The 22542-nt window shown below is 32.7% G+C and overlaps 1 protein-coding gene across 2 annotated transcripts in view; it reads left to right on the top strand.

Annotated features, from left to right (window-relative positions):
- LOC121128915 (uncharacterized) overlaps window positions 1–22542 on the top strand; it is an 85534-nt gene that overhangs the window by 30385 nt on the left and 32607 nt on the right. The window contains exon 1 of one of the 2 annotated variants that reach the window (XM_040724517.2): window positions 16123–19375. The exons of the other annotated variant lie outside the window; for it this stretch is intronic. Within the exon in view, the coding sequence (XP_040580451.1) occupies window positions 18764–19375 (612 nt within the window). The 5' untranslated portion in view covers window positions 16123–18763. Of the gene's footprint in view, window positions 1–16122; window positions 19376–22542 lie in introns of those variants that run through there. 2 annotated transcript variants of the gene reach the window in all.

The following is a 22542-nucleotide window of genomic DNA, read 5'->3' as shown; positions in this document are numbered from 1 at the left end:
TGGTTCATTGATGAATATTGACAGTTCAATTTGATAATAATAATATGTAAAATACAAAGTGCATACGTATGTCTGTGTATATACAAAGAGAGAGAGAGAGAAATAGAGCTTTTCTTATCAAAAAAAGAAATAACACAAATCCTATCCTTCAGAATATAGAAAGAGTCAGCTATAAAGACCTTCTTTATTCAAATTAGGACATACAGGGTGGTCCAGAATTAGAGTCCCATCAAAAATAATTAAATTACTATCAATATATCATTCAAGGAGCTTCCCTGCCCTTACCCCGAACATTCTCCTCTAGGGGCGCCGTATATATTTGAATATAGGCTCCTCCGTCTATTATGTAACACGTTTAGAAAATTACTAAAATAGTTATATTCCAAAAAATATCATCAAATTTGACAAATCTAATTCAAAAATACAATCTAAGGACACCTTATTTACATTCTCAATCATCTTAATGACCAGTTCCAGTTCTTTTCAAAGCTCGGCTCTAGGTTGGCTCAAGCAGTGATGATGGCGGTGTTCAGTTGGTCTTTTGTCGTGTGTCAAACAAAACAAAAGCTTCATCTCGAGGTGCTAAAAATACCACAGTCAAGGGGAGAACAGTAAGGGCTATGGAGAGGCTAAGAGTCGGGTTTTTCACCGGATAACACGCTAACTCGATCCAAAGGCTTCAAACCCTAACGAGGAGTTATCTTGTAGGAATAAAGGTTTAAGTCTTGCTTCGCTCTCTTTTCTCGTTGTCTCTGCTTATTTTTTGTTTACAGTTTCTTTAGACAATTGCTTACAATAAGTTATAGGATTAAACATCGAAATATAACAAATATGACAAAGACACCCCATTTAAAAAAGAAAGTGTTGCATTTTAGGCGGATTGGCCTATAATACTTTCATAACTAACCAGTCAACCTCTGTGAATTCAGTCTTTTAAACGAATTAAGAAGATAAATTCTGCTAATGGAAGAAAAATAATGGGACGTTATCTCTATTATCATATAAAGTGACATTTTGTGGGTTATCAAAGATTTTACATTGAGGATAAATATACTCAAGCTGACAGGCACGCTTTGTAACTTCATTTATATTTTTTGGTCGAACAAACGCTTCCAGAATATATTTTCTACGATGCTTCAAGAAGCAGAGCATGGAAACTGTATTGCTCTCCCTTCGACCATAATCTACATTGGCAAATTATGATCAGGTGAAGAATAAGGCCAATGTGCTCAAAATGTAATTTGTAGTGTGGGCCCCTATCCTCCTGAATATCGCAATATGGGTGACGAAATCTCTAGACAAAATACTCCTAACTTAATAAAGTTAAAATTAATGGGACGACTCTCATTTTGGGCCACTCTGTATATACAAAGAATCAGTTAATAGGACCTTCTTTATTCAAATTACATACATATACATACGTAGTATTTGAATTTAATTGAATTCATCAATTAGGAAAGACATATATATATATATAATAGGGATGTCTTTAACGATTCTATGTGTATCTGTGACTGGTTGGAGAATGTTAAGGAACCTTCTTCTTAATTTGGAAACAACTCCGTTCTCCTTCCACTCTTCCATCTCTTCTACTTCTTCTCCATATATTCATTAATCATTCTCTGAAAGAAGAAGACGTGAAGGGGGAGAGAGGGGGGAGAAGAGTCACTCAACTCTCTCTACTCCAACAGACATGTACTATGTTATATATGTAGTAGTATTTTTCTGAGGGTTCAAAAATGTATGTATATTTATAATAATGATAGAAAAACGGAGTAACGCTCATTTTATTTTGTATTTCAAGAAAAACGATGTATATTATTTGTGTGAGATGATCGGCGGGGCAGCAGTAGTCCTCTCCTGTCTGTCACTTACGTTATAAGTACTCTAACTTCTTCACTCATCTCTACAATTTATTAATAATATTTACATTTGTGCATCATAATAAATGTGTATGTCACTTGTTCTCTAATGAGGTTGTTGATGATGGCTGCATACTAGGATGTATCTACCGTTTTACCGGAATTTCTGGGGGTTTTACTTACACCTACGAGAAATTCCCAAGAAAGAAAAAAAAAACATTTCTCGGAAAATCTTTCATTTAATTATTTGGTGTAATTAGTGATGTATTTTTTAGCCGGCCCCTTTTCTTGTGTAATTGGTAGTTCCAAGAAGGATTTTTTGTTTCCATAGCAATTGTTGTTATTATTTAACTCCTGAGTAGTAAACTTCTTTTTCTACTAATTGAATTATATTCAAAACCTGATTGAACATTCGTATGTGCTCATAAAACACGGTGAATAAACTTGAGGACTTGTTGTGGAGTTATAATTGTAAGTCTGAGTTGGAATCAGAGTTGAATTGAGGATCGACGTCGGAGTAATTTTCGCCAGTGTCCTTCTTTATTTCCTTCCCCCTCATCACAGCTCATGGTAGCTGATCTCCCCCAAAACATTCTTCAAATTGTTAGAGTGACCATGTTGATTTTTTTAACATGCCCATTATACATACGACTTTCATCACAAATAATATGTGCCCCTCAAAACAAAAGCAAGCAGAAAGGATTTGGCTTTCATTTAGTGTTGGATTTAATTTTGATTAATAACTTATTATCATATTATTTGATAGTTATTATTATGAAGAATGAAAATATCGCAATATATAGCGGGTCGTCAATTGAAATCTGAACACTTACTAATTCAAAAGTTAATGAAGGGGGAGTAATTAAAATTAATTCATATTGTGATACATTAAAGCATTAACAATTTGTTTTAAAAAAAAACAAAAAAAAACTGAGATCTCTAGCTTATGTACAAGTCGATAAAAAGGGCACTTGAACGTGTGATCGACTCCAAGGTGTTGGGCGTCTCCAGGACCGCCGTCAGCAAGTCCGAAACGTTGGAGAGGAAGAAGGACTCTGTTGAAAAGGCAAAACTGGCCCGAAGGAGTAAAAGAAAACAGGCCAGGGTGAAATTTCATGGAAATTGACGATAATTTGTTGGAAGAATACAAATGTAATTCATACTCAATTTGAAGAAAAAATATTCTGACTTGCTTTTGTGTTGATGTGGCAGATATATGGTCCGGAGACTTACAAAAAAACAAGGGAAATTCGGAGGGAAGAAGGGAATTGATGTCAATTATGAAGGCATTCCTAATCATGTTTAGCAGCTGCTATAAGTCAATTGATGATAGATTCAATCAATGCAGCAGGAACAGCAAAAGAAGAATAAGAGGAATAACAACAACGATGTCGATGATGACTACTCCAGGTGTGTTGTTGTTGTTGGGGTGGGGTGGTGGAGGAAGGGCTCTTTTGATGATGATGGGCTTTTGCCAAAAGGAAAAACTTGAGAGACAAACAAACAAACAAATGTACAAATAGATACTAATGATCATTGACAATGACTACTCTATTGTCATTTCAAGGATGGAGAGAGAGAGAGAGAGGACATGGATACCTTCCCTTTCTTTTTCCATATCTATTTTAAGATAATATTATTACCTACCTCATTGTACATAAGGAGGGTTTGTATTTCTACTTTTTTTTCGAAATTCGGTTACCGCTAGTTCGGAAAAGTTATGATGTGGTATAGAAATTAACCTATGCAAAAAAGCATAGTTCTACGATGTCATCTTTAGGCTGCATATCTCGATGCAAAGATTGAAAGGAGACCAAAGTTAATTATTTCATCGAATACAATATTAATAATTATTTTGTATTAATCAACTATAATAGATATTATTCTAACCGATAAAATGCATTAATAAAGTTTTTTACTAAAGCTTGAGGAAAAAGAGAAAATATTATAAGAAAACTTGGATCTTTTTTTCCTTTCTGAAAATGTAAAAAAAAAAAAAAATAGCCGTATTCCAAATTAGAAAAAAGTTGAACAGCCAACCGCCCTAATGTACATTGATGTGAAATATAATAATATAATGTAATAAAATGATAAAATATCCACTTATATTTATGTGTATACATTTATTGAATTAATATTTTCTCTTCTTTAACCCCTCCCTTCCCCTGTCGAAACCCCATTCTTTTTCTTTGGTTCTTCATATTACATATTTATAGGTAGGTATACCTATTGAGAAAGCATCTTATATACAAGACTTTTAAAGCAATAATTATTCACAACATATCAGATAAATTGTTCTCATTTAAAATCTTAATCATGACTCAAATCAACAAATGTTATATGTTACATTTTTTTATCTTAATGTTGCTGTTTTTGTAAACAATGGAAAAATATGGAACAAAGCAAAAGAGATGCCGTTATTACTCACTTATAAACGAGCCATGGAGAAAAGAGCATTGAAAAGCTCCTTAATTTCCTCAATCGAACTGTCGAACCAGGAAGAATCAATGCCTCGTAAATATAAGAATTGCACCCACGATTCTTGGCTGGGCTCAAACGGTCGGTAACATCATCCCCAGGTTATCTAATGACTAAGTTGGCAAAAGATTGCCAAGTGAGCAAGGAATCCATCTACCAAGCTGTTCCTGATTATCTTGGATTTAACTCTTGTCCCCTAAAGTATCATCATCTCCTCACTGATCCAATGAAGGACAAAAGAGTGATCCATGTGAAGATACTACTTTCCTCTCTAAAATCCAATGTTGCTACATTCGTTTCTTTTCTGACCCTGCTGTCTTCAGAAGCAAAAATCCAGCAGCTATTATGACTTGGGGTGTCATCAACAGTAAAGACCATGTTATGGACCCTTATTTCTTTATTATTAGCCTCATAATCAACCAAAATGTTTATACATAGATGTCCTAGAAACAATTGCTGTGCTCGGGATGAAGACACACACACACACACACATATTGAATTTTATATACCGGATTGAAACTTTACTCTTGAAAAGAAAAAAGAAAATAGTCTTCAATTCTTTTTAGAATATATTAAACAAAAATCTTTATTAATCATTTTCTTATACTTTGCCAATAACAAATTTATTTATTCACTTTGGCCTTCTTTGGCATTACAGACGGTGACAAGCCTCTTGCAAAAAGAATTGCAAGTATTGCAAATGAAGTTTGGGTCCATGGCATCCCATTCCTCGTCGACAGAGCCTTTCATAAGCTTCAACGTTCGGTTATCGGATGCTATAGGCCCTCCCCCTCTCTAAGTGAGGCCAGAAAGTAAAGTAGGAGGGATTGACATCCGGGTTTTATAGTGGGCACATTCTCTTGCCCCAGAATGTGATGTTGTTAGCTAAGAAGGTCTGAGTAATTTTTACAGTGTGAGAGGGGATCCCATCTTGCTGAAAAACGCCCTTGAGGGCATCCGCAATAATGATTGGTTTTGTTCTAGAGCCCTCTTTTCTCTTTATGGTCGCGTTGTGTTCTACCCCCTTCTTTACAATGTAAATGGTCTTACGACCCATTTCCGTCAGCCTGTCCACCTCTGTTGGAATTCAACCCACACAAAAAAGAGTTGATATCCAAAGCCTTGAATTTCACTGCGATGACATTTCTCGTCCGATTTAAAACATTGAATAAAGCCGCAGGTGCTTGAGATACATGCCTATCTACACAATTACAGACAATTATAATTTCCTCCCACGGAATCTCTAAAATCAATTTAATGCAAGTGTGTAAGTCTCAAGTTTCCACCCGGTATATAATATAAGATTAAGTAAAGTACTCAAATCAATAGATAAACAGAAATTAATTCGTCAATGTTGCATTTAAATTTAAAAAATCATGCTTAGTAGTACTTGTAGTGTTAAATTAATTAACCCATTGCCGCATCTAATGAGTTAAGGAACAATACAGCCCTACCTTTAATTGAATTCACAAGATGAATTTTGTGAAGAGAAGAAATGATAAATAACGTTATCTGTAATGGTATCTTAAAAACAACAACTTGCAAAAATTAAATAGTTTTCTCAAGCTCCTAAGAGACTCGTTTCCTCAATTTGTTTTATACTTATGGTCCTTGCTCTATATCTTATATTTGAATTCAATATGTGATAGGATATTTATAGTAATATTATTGTTCATCATTATTTGTCTTTTATATATCTCATATGTACATATATAAGTGTGTCCGTCTCGAGCCATGGATTGGACATGAAAGTTGTATAAAAAGGGGGTCCCTTCTTTTCTTTTTTTGATCTTTTATAGTTGAGAGAAGAAGGTGTGAAGATATCAAATCCATATCTAACAGGATTACATCTTCTTTTATTTCATTCCATTCCCTTTGGTCAGTTTTATACATAGATATTCCATACTCATTTCGTTAAATCCTTTTGAAATCATATGTGGAACGCGAGGGGAAAAGTATATTCATCCCTTGGGAAAGAGAATTTTCCTTCACTCCTTTTTTTTTTAAACCACGATCGACTGACCATGGATGAATGTCGTCAGTCAATCTCTTTTGGGCCTGTAACTTACAACAGTAATGTACAACAACTCTGGTATTGTAAACGGTATTATGTTAACTAAATAAGTATTTGAATAATAATCCTCTTGAACAATCAATATATTTCAGCATGATTACATGCTAAAAGAGATTTATAATTAAACATTACTCCCTATTAATGAAATAATAAATCCTCCTACTAATAATAAAATATATAATTATGCAAAAAAAAGCCTTCACATTGAGTCTCTTTTAAAAACAGAGCTCAATCCCCATCAGGATTGATTCTAAATCAAAGAACCTGTATGGCTCCCAGGTAAAGTTATGTGCTTATTGTGTATTAAAATCAGGGATCTAGGTAGGAAAATTACAAGTGTTGCTGGCCCTGCCTTTGCACAAAACAAATTTTGGGGCGAGGTATTCAAATTTTATTAGTAAATGAGAAGAAATTTTCCACTCTAGCAATTTTCTACAGGAAATTTTCTCGAGGCAATTTTCAGTGCATGTGAAATCAGTACTTCCAACACCCTTATGTCATACAAAATGTATCACTAATGACGTAACCCTCAAAATTGCCAAGTTAAAAAACTTTCTTCTAATAGAACAAAGCAATAATATTTTTTTTATTTTATTACGTCATCAAATTTATAAACTATCTCCCCTAAACAAGAATCCTTCGAATGCTCCTGAAAGTAAATGTGAATTGTTGTCCATCAACACTAAAGCAAGGTAGCGTTATTGAGCCGACTCAAAAGAGACGATTCTTACCGATTCTGATGCATCGGGGCACATTTAATATTTATTCAATATTGCTTTATATTTTGAGTACTTAAAAATATATAAAAGTACTCGAAATACCAATACGAATTAAGGTATCGTTAACTGGACACTTGAAATAACCTTTGCATAAATCATCCATCTCTCAGTCTATAATGTATGACTGGTCAAATGAAGGAGGAAGAGTTTTATTATTATTATTTCAATCGTCAGCTTATAGATTTATATGAAGAATGATGGAGAGGAGACATGTGTGTCTGCTGAGTAGGCACAAAATATGTACAATATACATAATACACAAAATGAAGGGGAAATTGGAAGGAAGCGTGCTAATTCTCCTTAACGTTACTCCTGTTTTTCATATCAAATAAATTGTACATACATACATACAGAGAGTTATTTTGTTGTTTAAAGGGAATCACTAATCCATCCATAAAATACTATTAGAACGAGGACGGGACGACGGCGTTGGAGAGAAAAGGGGTGGTTGTGTTCCCTATATACGTAGAGAGTCTAACGTTGTATAAACGAACAAATATTCATAATATTGACCCCTGCGCTGTCGTTGTTGTCTGTCTGCAAATAAATGAAAGTTGATATATGTTCCATGTTTATTGTATGTCATGTACCGAGCGTTCATAAAGTCGTTGACCATCGACAAAATCTCATAAATAAATCATGTAAATTCATAAATGAGCTATGAAATATATATTTAAGAAATAAATCCAACTTGTATTTAAAAAAAAATAGTACCATTTAGGGGTGGGCTTGGAATATGAACTCTACTGTTCCCTAATAACCCGCTGCTATCTATGTGTTTAATTAAAGAAAGGTAAGATCCTTACTCCCATCTTCCATGGCCCCAAACGTGTTTGATCAGAGGCAACTCACAAAAAACAAAAAAAACATTGGGCTGAAGTTATAAATTATATTTTCTGTAGTGAGAAAATTAATATTGTTCTATAATTTTGACTAAATATATATATATTTGTGATGGAGGAAGAGGGGGTCGAAGGGTTAAGGAATCTTGGGTGTACTTGGAAGCTCAGTATCTAATGATTAGAGTATTTAAAAAAAAACCTTAAGTATTGAGCTTTAAATGTCCTTTTCAAAGGCACATAATTTACTCATTTGAAAATTTCTCGAAGCAAAATTTCCATGGAAATTTTAAGAAACTTTCTACCCCTTTGCGACTCAATATGTTGTTACTCTACACCAAAGACATCAGTTGGTAAACAAGCTACAAGCTTTGTTCTTTAATCATATGTTGGTATACTTATTGGTGTCTTTTTTTTTCTTGGGGGGTGAAACAAAGGAGTTGATGATTTTGATGGTGATTATATATATAATATAAAGTGGTAATTACCTACTAACTCTCTGTGGGAAAAAGGAAGTTCACAATTTCGTGAGTAGGTAGGAGAACAAAAAATAAACAGATCCGTGTATTATTAATGTTCAAAGAACTTAGAAAATAATAATAAAAAATTAAAGGAGCATGGAATTGAGGATGAATTAATTATATCAAATGGATTTTCGTTTCTTGTCTTTTTTTGATTCATTCCTTTATTTATTCATTATGGATGAATGCATGTCAGGGAAAAAAATTCACATAGTGAAAAAAAATATATAATTCTTTTAAGGTGATATAATACCTATCACCAAACCAAGGTAGTGCCCGGAGTTATTAGGCGTTGACGAACATACAGATTTTGCTACAATAATATAGAAGATAACACCCCAAAAAAACCATGGCGTTAACCTCCGTTTTTCATGTGCAACCTCATCGTAGCTACTCACTCAATACTTCGACATTCTTTCCTTATAATAATAACAGATTGCGAGAAAAATAAATTAATATGATTTTATGAGCCAGGGAGTACTTTAGGTGGTTGCTAAACCTCATTTAAATTCATATTCTTTTTCTTCTTCTTTTTTGAAATTTTAAATAAAGTATTTCCCGCTTTTTTTTCCTTTTTTAATATGAGTTAAAATAAACAAACCCTTGCGAGATTTCATTTATATTATAGAGTGATCCCTGTATATTGTACTCCCTTTTTTTCCATTATAATGTATTGGTATATTAATCAGGGAGCACTATAAACAGTGCACCCGGTGACGTGTTTTCAAAACATTCATTTTATATTTCTTACTCGCTAAATGGCTCATAAGTTGAATAAATATTTCATTCTAAAGACTTTTCCACGTCTATTAGCATGATTTTTTATCAAAAGAACAGATGTTTGAGTCAAATTGTACCAACTCGCCCCATACTCAAATTGTATCTTAGGCTCACATAATGAAACGCCCTAATTTCTTTAATGGAACATCCAAAAGATTAAAAGAAGCAAGAATTGATGTTATTATAAAAACCCAGGAGTGCAATCATGTTTTATCAATTTAGATAATAGGATAAAAGAAAAATAAACAAACACGGCAGCTGTTCGAATAGATGAAGTGTTAATCATTTAATTTTCCGTTATCAATTATAATATCATTAGACATGATGGATTATTCATAATGGACTAGACTCATGGGCAAAAGCAGTGATTTCCACATTGATCCAGGATGTGTCAGAAGAAGAAGATATTGACCTGATAATAATGTTGAAATTGGACTGAAAGAATTTATAGAGTTGTAATATTCACACATATCACGGAAGATCATTATTACAAACGGTGTTACATATTCAAATGTGATTGTATCATACTATAAAAATTCATTGAAAGAACCTATAAGTCGCTTGTTATATTTCTCATAACTTGGCTTGATATCCATTGGAAGGTTGAATTTTCAGAATCCTAGATATATAACTACAAAGTTTTGAGTCCTTAAAGTAATTACTTATGCAGCCTGTTTCGTTCTCTTTGAAGAAGAAAAAAAGTTTATGAAGAGACAAGAAGACCATTGCTCCTTCGCAATTTAAGATTGCTCCAGCTGTAGTGAGCTTTATAGTTTTCCTATCGCTCTCCAACTACTGACTCTCCGAATCTTCTCAGTGGTTTGTCTCACCACAGCTAACCGGTTCTTCTTCTGACATAATCTGATTTTGAATTCTTTTTCTTTCCTTGCCATTTTCCCCTAAAATTGGACAAATAATGCTGATTGTTCCATTAAGATGAAGAAAAAGAGTTCTTACAAGAATATGATATTATTATTATACAGAAAATTTACCTATTCACCTCATCATTAAATAGTAGGTACCATCTAATACTTGCTCTCTCTTTCGTTTCACAGCAACAAAAACAACCCTTTAACATCATACAACTATTTCTAATCAAAAATAAAATGGTATGTGTATCTTTTTCTTTTTTTTGGTTGATTTCTTCGTCACCTTATTTTTTGTTGTTGTTTTTGATGATGTTAAATGTATTGCATATACACTAGTGTTAGGCTTTAGTCCGGAATATATACATATTAAATATTTAACCTTATTATTTAAAATACATAAATTATTCCATTTGCCAAAGTTTTCCAATTATGTATTAAAATACTATCTCGTCAACCATAATATTATGGCAACTCTAAAAAAAGTTAAAACAAATTATTTTAGTATATATATATATTGATTGAAATGATTTGAGGGTCAATTCATTAGAGAAAATATTTTAAATTGTATTTTGAGTTAGGCATCATATATTTATGGAAATTATAAAATGAATTGATCTGTAGAAAAAACAAAGAGGTTCTTAGGATGGATAAGTCCATCTAGGAGAATGTTTGGTTGTCTTACTCCAAAATAATCTTCATTTTCTTTTTATACTAATTCTACAATCTACTTTATCAGTGGTTCGAATTCAGTAGATAGTGAGATTTTGTTGGTGTATGCATTGCAATTTTGAACAAAATGATGGAATCATTTTGTCCAAAAGTAAGCAACCATTTAGTTCATTTTATAGTAATACACATAACATATTTTGATTTAAAAATATCAAAGGAACATCAATTGGGAGAAAAATAAATGAAAATATCTATAAATTTCATTTATTTATATATTATGGCAAAATATCTTTGAGGAAAAATGGTTTTTAGCCCAAATTAGCTACCCTTCTTGCTCTTGTCTTAACGTTGTTGGGCCGATCTAAAATTACGGATCCAATTGCAACTCTAATACATATGTATATATTCATATATTATTCTTGGCTAAGGGGAGACTGAAAAGGAATTGGTTGACATATTTCTTGCAAGGAAAAGAAAATGAAGAAGAAATGGACGATTTACGTGAATACACATTTTTCTTATAATTTTTCAGACGATTAATTTTAGATATTATGTATATATAGTTATATAAACGAAATATATATATATGTATTTTAATTCTTCTTCATCTTTGCTGTCGTCTTTCCCTTTCTCAATTTTTTTTTTTTTTTTTTTTGGTTCCCCCTTTTAAAAAAGATGAAAAATGTAAAACTCAATTTTTATAAGAAAATATTAGACATATAACATATATGTATGTTTAATATATAAATGTAATGATTTTCTGGGGGGTTATTTTCCTCACTAGAAATAAGTTATTTGTTTCAAACCTTACATTTTATTACAGACTATGCATGTACAGTAGACCGGTTTGTTTTTCAACTTTCTTCAAATTTGCAATCGGCAAGTCTTGTGTCAGCCCTTATTTAGGACCAAGGACCGTGGTCCCATCCAGTCCCACTTGTCGGTCCATAAAGAAGGTAAAATCGATCCCTTGTTACGTCAATGTGTGTGTTTTTCCACCTTTTAATATAATAGAAATCATTATATAACTAAGTAACAATATAATATGTTCGTATTGTAATGAAAAATATAATATTCTTTGCAAGTTATGTGCAATAATCTTAATACATATTTCATATATCTTATTTGACTCAATAAACCATGGATATTTTTATGAAAAAATCCATGGACCGACGGTTAAGGACTGTTTGCAAGGACCGGTCCTAAGTTGGACTGGACCAAATAAATAAGGAACGACACAACACTAATTAGGGCTATTTTGAAAAAGTTTTGATTTGATAAAACAATAATAAACTATGCAAAATTTCATTTTTCTGCAATGTTCATCTTTAAAAAGGAGACAAAAGTTATTTATTTCGTCATTAAAGATTAAAATACAGCCTTTATCGTTATTTTGCATTAATTCAATAATGTAGACATTATTCTGAGCTATCTAAAGTATTAATATTATAGTATATTATTCTTCAAATTAGTCATGTCCCACTTTGGTTTGGACCTCTCTCGGAGTACAATCCTTTGTAAATCAATCTCACAAAATAAAAATAACGATTTTTATTTTATAGAAATGACAAAATAAAAAATGTCTTACCTTTTTTTCTAGATCCACGGTTATGAATAAAGCTCATATTATAAAATAGGAAGTAAAAGGAAGTACATTATATAAAATAAAAATGATGAAGATTAAGCAAAGAGTGCGTGTAGCTATTATTCCGCGCGTCATATTAAAAAAGAAAAGATATATTGGAATTGTCAATCCTTTCCATTTTGTAGCCTGCGAGCTCTGTTGTTGTTGAGAACTTAAAGGATGTTCTTTATTTCTCAAGCAGTTAAAAAATGGAGAAGTAGTCTGATAATTTGTTGGGGAGTTATGTTCTATATTATTAGAGCAAATTTTGTCTGTTTTTTGAACGTCTACTAACTCCAAGCAATGCGGGATACTACCCGCTATTATGATATATGGTTAACTCAGTACAAGAAAGGGGAAGTCCCTCTATGACTTATTTAATGTTTGCATGATTCCTTAAAAGGGGAAACAAGAAAATAAAGAGGAGCAATTATACATAGACATGTGTGTGAAAAAGAGTTTTTCTTCTTCAGCCAGCAACATATCACTGTCAAAATGATGCAGAAATCATTTGTTTGTTTGTTTGTTATTCTACGTCTCTAATTTTCATTAACGAACTTTTTTTTATTATTCTTATTTATGGAATGAGAAGTAAGTACATACGTGTACATGTACATTTGATTGTAGTGTTAGGTTCGAATCAAACTTTTTGAGTTAAGTCGAGTTGGATTTTTTAAGCTCTGATTCTCATTAATATGATACCTTAAAATTGGTTCTTGATCATTTTGCTGTGAACCTTTTCGCTGTAAGAAATTTTGTTGCATGACATATTCGACACCTTTTTTGTGTGTGTGTTTCTATGTTATAAATTCGAACTTGACCTTTTAAGTTAATATATACCTTTCTTTTTGTCAATGGAGTTTTTTACATTTCGTCAAGCCTCATCTAAGATCATGTCTATGGCCACCCTCAAAAGTTATCAATACCGTTATACATATATATTTTTTTTTTCAACGGGTACCCGTATTATAGGACTGAATAAAGGACAGTAGAAACAAAAAATGAAGGTAGAAGAAAAGAGACAGAGCGAGGAATGTGTAAAGGTACATGAGATAAGATAAAATAGTTATTCAGGAGATACTCTTTTTGTTTTTGGCTCAATTACTCCGAGATGGATTGACTTAGAAGTGTCAAATTAATACAGAACAAGCCTTCATATGTGGACTTTTGTAGTAAACTCCAGTTTGTTTTTTTATAAATAGAATAACACTCGAATCCAACTCTAGTATATATTAGGACTGGTAGGGTACGGGGTTGAACTGTGGTTGGGTATGTTTTTACTCTCAGTACAGTACGCATATACGAGTATATAATCACATATTAAATATTATAAAATTATGGTGTTTTTTTTAATGATTACTTATTTGGTTTTTATATTATACATAACATACAAATATTAATCAGATGGAGCAATTGCGTTCGTTATTATATTGACAAAATGGATGGCGATATTGTGACTGGTAAACGATCCTGGTTATTACCAGAAAATGTAGATATGCTCATCTTTTTGCAAAAAAGTTTATAAATTCATGAATAATAGTATTATACCTATAATCCGTGTATATTTTATATCAACCTTTGTTTTTAGAGAAGTTGAGTATGTTTAGAAATAATTAATTTGTAGAGAAAATGAATTATCTAAGAATAAAGTATGGAAAAAGCTTGAAAAAATACATTAACTCTATTTAAAAAAAAGAAAAGAAAAGCATTTTACTATTATACCGTAAAGGATGTAGCGCTGTTCGAACAGAAACGTCCCACCCCTAGTATATATATATATAGATATATTTCATATGAAAAAATTTTGTTTTCTCTTTCTTTCTGCAAATGTTATTATTATTTATTATTTTAATATAAATTACAACTGCCCCTATTTTTATTTTGATATTTCTGACAGGTTAGTAGTTTGTATGTAGACTCCATGTATCATATATATTTATTTATAAATGTATGTACCTAGGTATAACGACGAATACCTCTGTTTTTCTTGTTAATCTTGTTATTAATACTTTTATAATTAGGAGGAGTTTGGCTATAGCCGGCATCATACTACTCATTTGCAGTTAGAGTAATGTCAATTAATGTTGAGACTTTGTCCAATAAAGATTAATTCATTAGTTTATGTCTAGAACAATTTGGACGGATATTTTGGCAGAGACCATGGATCGAAATTAAATCTTTTTTAATTAGAAGAGATTTTTTGGTCTCACTCTATGGACCGATTTTCTCCCCATTCCGGTTAGAAGGAAGTCCCCGCATAACGTGGTTTCAAACACTGCGGATTTCGTATAAGGCAGTGTTTAGAATTATGCTAGTTCGGTATATTCCTCTCGTATTGCGTTTTTTCATATAATGATAATAAATTATAAAAGACTATATATTGAAGTAAACAAGAATTTTTGTAGTTGTTGACGAGTTTGTTCGTACTAACCCTATATGTTCATATATAATAGAAGTGTATAATTTTGCAAAGGGGGAGTCTCCTGTAAGTAATTGATTTGTAATTGTAATGTGATTTCCCGCTCTTGGCCCGAGCAACTCCGGGTAACCCTTTGCTAGTTATACAACAATATAATAAATTATTTAATTAAGTTCGTATAGTATATTATTTCTAGCATAGGGTTATCCGGCGTTGCTCGGGCCAAGGAAGCAGCGGGAAATCACATTGACAATGGTTAATATTATTCCCTCTTAAAGTTTAGACCCTTTCGGTACGGGCAAGCATTATATATGTAGTATATTATTATGAATTTAAAAAAATGGTGTTATAAACTCTAAATAACATACGAACATTCTATATTCTATAATTTGTTTTTGAGAAGTCCATCTTTTATTTTTCTCAAAAAATTGTCAAATCGAATTTTGTGAAGAAAATTGAAATAAAACTATTTTGCAATAATTTTGAAAAAAAAAAAGAAGTAGTCAATATAATTTATTAGCATTGTACAGAAGAATTCAAACCTACCGAATTTTTTTCAAAAAATCGGAATCTGCTCAAAAGAGGCACCCAGCCAAAGTTTCAGCATCCTAGGTCCTACGGTGTGGATACCCATAAAAGATACAAACAAAACAAAAAAACTCTATTATATGTATATATATACAGATAATGAAAGAATATTTTTTTGCAAGAAATGTGCAATGCCCTTAATTTATATCTCATATATTTTATTTGGCTATATGAACATATTTATGAAAAATTCTAAAGACGGATAGTCTTAAGCAAAGGTCTCAAGAAGGGATGGTCTGTTGGTGCGGTCCTAAGACTGGTCTGGATAAAGACCGAGACAACACTATGAAACATCTATTAACAAAAATAACCAAACTACATAAAATTAGGAATTCCAGACGGAAGCCTAACACTAAGTGGCTATGTATGTATTCATTATAGACGCTTATGTTCGCAATTTCAAAATCTATCCTACCTGCGTAGCCCCTAACGTCTCTCTAGTTTCTTCCTTGTTGTTATTGTGTTGATCCAAAAAATTATGATAAATAGGTTTCAATTTAAATGCAAATGCCCAAAGTTTTTTGGATGATACATAATATTCATCCACAATGGTTGTTATATTTTATGGTTGTACAATACATATTTATTTTGTTAGAATCGAAGGACGAATTTACATAAAAATCATATTCCCAATAATAATGCTACAACTCCTCCTTCCTGAATACTCCCGTTCATTCAAATGCTCTATCCAATATCATTGCTCTCTCTCCCTCTTATTCGTTTTGTCAAAGGGATCTGGCGTATTGACTACAAAATTCTTTCAAAGTTTAAAAATTGTTGTTATGGCACTTTTTGTTACAAGTATAAAAATATCCTATCGTGTCAAATTTCATGCATTGTGTTCATCTTGGTCTTATCCTGAGTAGTATGTAAGAAGAATTTCCGCATTAATCTTAGTATTCTATTGGCTTTTATCAATGTAAAAATGTTATTTAAAAAAAAACCAAAAAAACAACGAAAATCAACATGTCCACCCTGACAATTTGAAGAATGTTTTCGAGGAGAGAAGCTAAGATTTCATGAGTTGTCATTAGATCAGCTCTAACAAGGGTGGAGGGGGAGAAGAAAAACACACAAGGACATTGGCAAGAATTACTCCTCAGTTCTACACAGAGTCCAACAACGACTTACAATAGGCTTGCTTTTTTTTCAACTTTTTTCTAATTTGATTACGGCTAGTACGGAAAAGTTTTTATGTTAATGCTATACCATAAATGTATTACCTTGTGTCAACATCTCATACGTCAAATAGACATTGAAATCAAATATTATGGGTCATTTTTAAATAGAGTAAATTTTTTATTCAAAATGTCCTCCATACTATGTAGTCCTTTACTTGGGCGAAAAATGATCCAATATTTGTGGTATTCTGGGCTATTACATTTTTCAAAGAGCTAAACATTTTTTTTTACTAGCCCTGTTGACTAATTTTAAGGACCGTCGAGCCCTGCTTATATGTCCTGCACAAAAATTATAGGTCTCTTTCTTTTTGTTATTTTTTGAAGTAGTGTTGGATAGGTCTAAAAAGACATCAGTCCGGTCCTAATAAAATGTGTGAGTCCTTATTGGCATTTTATGGTAACTACAAAAGCTAAATGACGTAGTTACTAACTTTGTTCTTTCAGCTGTTCAACATAACATCTTTCAAGAGACAAGATGGCTAAAGTTTAAAGCAAGTGTGTGCCTAGAAATTATTATTATATATTTTAGCTATCATTTATTGTTTTCTTTTTTTAAAGTGAAAATAGCTTTAAAGATAGTTGGAATAACTTGGTCCAAGTTATCGGCCCTTAGAACAGTTTAATGGTAAAAAGGATTGGAAAAGAGAGTTGGACCCATCCAACAGTAATTGGCAACTTTGATAAACGACATATCTACTAAAAAAACTATAGTGCTCCTTAATCGCTAATACCTTTGAATTTTCAAAATATGGAGAAATAGTACATAAATTGATATATTCTTGATTACCAACATAACCTTTTTTTTTTTTTTTTTTTAATTGTATGCTCACTAGGATTTGGACAATTTTCACATCCTTGGCTTTTATATTATTTGTTGTTGACAATAAAAAATAAAATAAAGAGAGGCGCTCTACAAATCAAAAGATAGCCTTTATGCAGTTCTTTTAGCTGTTTATTTATTAATGATAATTTTTGTGAAATGATGATAGATTATATTATCAATAAAGATTGATTAGGCAATCAGTCCTAAGTCCAACACTATATAAGGATTGCACCATATTACAACACTTCTAAATGCTTTTTTTTCTTTCGTTCCTTTGTCTTTGTGAGGATGTGTGTCTTATTTTAAGGTTATAAATAATGTGATTTACTTTTGATTTCCCTTTGTTGAATTTAGATTCCGTTTAATATGTACATATGTACTCATTCTTTAAAAGTTTGACTTTTATTTTTTTGTGTGTATAAAAGTTGAAAAAAAAAAAAAAAAAAAAAAAAATTGGGGGGGAAGTTGTGGAATGAAATGAATATTTCATTGTATATTCATATATAAACTCTGATATTACATACATACATACATACATGATGAATTAGAAATGCCAGTCTAAATTCTCTGACTGACTGAGAGGAGTAGTGAGTTACTCCCTTTAGACCATTCTTTCTTTTTGTTATTGTTCATCTGGTGTTAATACTACTTGCTTGCCTGTTTCCTTTACACCTCTTCATCTGCTCCTGGCTAGACATGGAATGATGATGATAAGGGTAGTAGTAGAAAGAATCATTTTATATCGACAAAAAAGGTCATTTTTTTATTTTCTTTTGGTTTTTCCATTTTATAACAACGTCGACAATGGTGTATGCAGTATTGGTGGTTGCTCTTCTTTTTCTCTCTCTTTTTAAAGCAGGAAAATGGCTTTTTTTATATACAGACTACACATTAGTATGTAGGTACATTACAATACTTGAATGTTTTACTCCGTAATCCATGAAAGGGGGAAGGAGAGAGCGAAACGCCGGCGTTGTTTGCGCCTGCGAAGGTTCACGACGTAAAACGTATTCTTTTTTAATGTAGTTTTATGATTAGTTTTGTGTGTTGAGTCGTAGTACTCACTCAGTGTGTTGTAACTCATTTCCTTTTTTTCTTCTTCACATTCTCCCAAAGATATCCTTTCTTTGGTCCTCATTTAAAAAGGCAGCAAGACGACGTGATGACTGAGTTTCTTCCCGGATTCAATGTTAAATTCTTATTACAACTCAACGCATTTGTAGTCGTGAGGAATGGTTGAGTGATTATTCCAGTAAGATGCATTCAGCTCATCCCCATCAGCAACAAAATCTACCTTCTTCACAGTCCACCGTGGGCCTCCTATCTGCCACGTTAGACAACTGGGCCTCTCCCTCCTATTTCTACAATGCTAATAGCGGCTCTTCTTCTGCACCTAATACTACTTCTAACAGTACTGCCTCTCATCTCCAGGCTGTGCAGCAGTCTCCTGCGGGAGACTCTGGGATTGTATCTCCTCTCAGCTATGCTGACTATTCATCATCCCCTCATAGCTATTATCCTACAGAGGAAGAGTCATCGTATGGATCCAGTCCTTGCTATTATAATGGGCTATCTCCCTCTGGGGGATCCACTGAGGATTTCTATCCGCATTATCCAGATCCATCTCCTGTGTTGAATGGCGGTAATCTTCATCATAATAACTACTACAATAGTGGCAATACCTCTTCTTCATCCCCCACGGCCTCTTCGCCATCCTCAAACTTCTCTGTGATCAATAATAATAATAACAATCTTCATTCTGTGCAACAACAGTCCCAAGTACCATTGCAACAACAACAACAGCAGCAGCAGCATTTGTATCATCAGCAAACGCAACAGCAGCACCTATATCCACTTCATAATCATCTAGTAAGACACATATTTATTATTCATTAAACTAGTCAAACCTTGCCCTTGATTGGTTTACCTCGGAAAAATGAAATTGATCTTAATAAAGTTTTGCTATTGTGGCTTACGAGGTGCAATATTGTATATGAATTAGAGGGTCTACAAGCTATCTGTACCGCGAAAATGATTTTTGTTTTCAAACACAATTTTCTCTCAAAGTAGTTATCAAATTAAGAAAATAAAACTATATTCTGAAATCTTGATTTTGATTGATTTAAGTGAATAAAATCACATCCAGTCTCTATATAAGACCTTGACAAATCTTAGAATTCCTTTGTTGGTGTTGAAAAAGTTGGTTTGTCGTTCAATCCCGTCCCATACAAATAAATCCATCGGAATCAAATCTGGGTAGTTTGGAAGCCTAACAGGGCAAGATTAAGTCCTCGAAATTGTCTTGGAGCCATTTAAGACTTTTTTTTGGATATGTGGTAGGGACACAAGTCATTTTGCCAAATTTAAGGCCTCCCATTGGCAACCATGTCAATCTTACACTTCAACTTGATCTATAGCACGTCCAGGTAGACATCAGTGTTGTCTCTCCCGGTGAGGATTACAAGGAGGGATCGGTGTATTTTCCAAATATTATTTGGAACAGCGAATTCGTCAAATGATTTCATTTTATTCCAACTGGTGCAAGTTTAGCTATCTTACAAAAAAAATAACAAAATTTGACTGCCTATCTGTCTGTGTTTGGCCAAGAGATCTTACCAAATTGGCGTCATAGATATCTTGCGCAACCTGTATACTGCAGACTAGTGTTGTTTGGTACACCGGAATTATCATTAGAGTTGTATAAAATATGACTTGAAACTTGTGCGATAGTTTTCTAGTTGACAATCTGAGTAGTCTTTATTATTTTCTGAAGCTGTTGTCATCGTTCTTGAATTATTGAAGAGATAACTTATAAATATATATTAGTCACCAGTAGATCATATACTATGCAATTCAAACTATTGTGATATTAGTCTACTGGCGTATTTAAAACGATACCTGGATCATTTTATATCTAAAATAAAATATTTCTACAAATAACAAATTCTATACAATTTAAAAAAAAAGTATTAACTTATTTAAGATGATCTTTATATATATATAAATATACAAAAATGAAGTTGTATGCCCTCATTTTAGAACAAACCATGTTTTTAGTGATTTTGAATAATATTACTTCCATAGAAATAATAGTCAATTAAGTAGATTTTTCTTCGGTTCCGAAAAATATGTATAAATAAAAAAATATATATTTATTGAATTTGGGAACTGATTTGCACTTTATTTTATACTTTTATCTTTTATTTAAATGTTGTAAAATAGTCATTCAAAAAAGCAGGTTATTTTCATGTACCTAGAGGCAAAATCATCCTATCTTAATCCATAGTCAAAAGAAAATTTAAATTTGGTACACTATTATTAGGATTGATCTCCCATTTCCATGATTGTCGTGAACCCGTAAAGTTTCTTTCATTTTGAAAGATGAAGGGTGTGAGGGCTTACAAATGATATAATTAAATTGATTTCATTAAACTAAATGAAGAAATTATTTTTCATTGCGTTTCTCAAGCGAGCATTCGAATTAATTAGTTTTTTTTTTTTTTTTTTTTTTTTTAATTCCTTCTACAAATGAATTAAAAGTTAGAATTAGACAGCCCCTTTCTTTCCTTTTTAATTCATTCCTTCAGTCAGTCATATCCTTAAATACAAACATTGGAATATCCATACGTATATATTATCTATGTACTTTCTACACATTTGTCACTCCTCATTCAGAAAGCAAGGATTAGTACCGAGTGGTCAATTAAAATCTCAACACTTTGAATTTTAAACTTCAAACAGATATAATTTATTAATTAACAATAGAAATTCCACAAAATTATTAGTTTAAATAGATGTGAACTCTCCTAATCATTGTTGTAGCCACCCTTAGCGGCGATTAGGGTTTCTGGGTGGCGGTGGAAGGCCAGGCACACGCCACAGATGTAGTCCTCTTCTCATGGCATCTCTGTGCTGGTTGACGAGTGACGTTTGAGTGCCTCAGTGTTAAGATTACGGAAAATGCAGGCCTTCCCCTCGATATGTACACAAAATATGTAATCTAGGGGTTTGGCATCAGGACTTTTTTTTTTGGGGGGGGGCAAAAGGTAAGACTCATTTAATACTCATTCAAAAGACTCTTGCAACGGTTGAATATGGGGTTCTTTCATTGTTGGTGACAAAAGTGGCCCCTCCACCCTCGCAAGGCTCTTTCCACGTACTTTTTGATAGTTCTCTGGACAGTCTGTAGTGAAACCATGAGATCTCTTGCATGGGCTCTCATTGATTTGGGAGGATTGGCCTAGGCTGTTTTCTTTAACTCCTCCAGATCTAGTTTAGTCTTTTTGACTGAGCCTCTCTTTCTCTGCAACGTTTTGAACTTACCGATGGGGTAGACGATGGTCCGCCCGATTGCTTGGAGTGTGCGAAGTGCAATTCGTCGGATCACGTTCAAGTGTTATTTTCTCGGCTTGTACGTAAGCTAGAGAGCCCAGGTCTGTTTAGTTTGGTAACTAATCGTTTAGACTTAAATATATGGGAATATAATTTAGGTTTAATGACTCAAACTTCTTTAATTGTTGAATTAGAAATTGTTCAGATTTCATTTCAGTCGGTGTATGAAGTAAAAAGAAATTGTGTTTTGATCCTTTTCTTGAATTTTGTTCAAGATTGTTTTTATGTCACATAAAAACAATGTTAGTATTGGTTTCTGTCTTTATTTACATAGATGACACTTTATACGAGACTCCTTGTGAGTCTCACCCTCCCCTCGGTTAAGAACCACTGATTTAGGGGGTAAGACGATAGATACTTCAAACAGATACAGAGATGGATCCCTCTGTACGCCTTTATCCTTGTTTTGATTCCTTGTAGTTGTATAATATTCTCCTTGATCTTTGGAATACTACTTTCGTCATGCATTGTATACTATGTTGTTCTCTCTCTCTCTCTCTCTATTTCTCGCTATATGTGTGACTTTTATTTCTATTTATAAGTTTTTATTAAAATTGACATTGATATAAATACACATTCATATCCCCCCCCCCCTCAACTCTTTCTACTTCTTCTTCATCCACTTCATCAACACTTACTAGTTA

Source organism: Lepeophtheirus salmonis, chromosome 14 (genome assembly GCF_016086655.4).
Source record: "Lepeophtheirus salmonis chromosome 14, UVic_Lsal_1.4, whole genome shotgun sequence".
NCBI lineage: Eukaryota > Metazoa > Arthropoda > Copepoda > Siphonostomatoida > Caligidae > Lepeophtheirus > Lepeophtheirus salmonis.
Note: the sequence above shows the minus strand (reverse complement) of the source record. Positions and strands in the feature narration are given on the sequence as shown.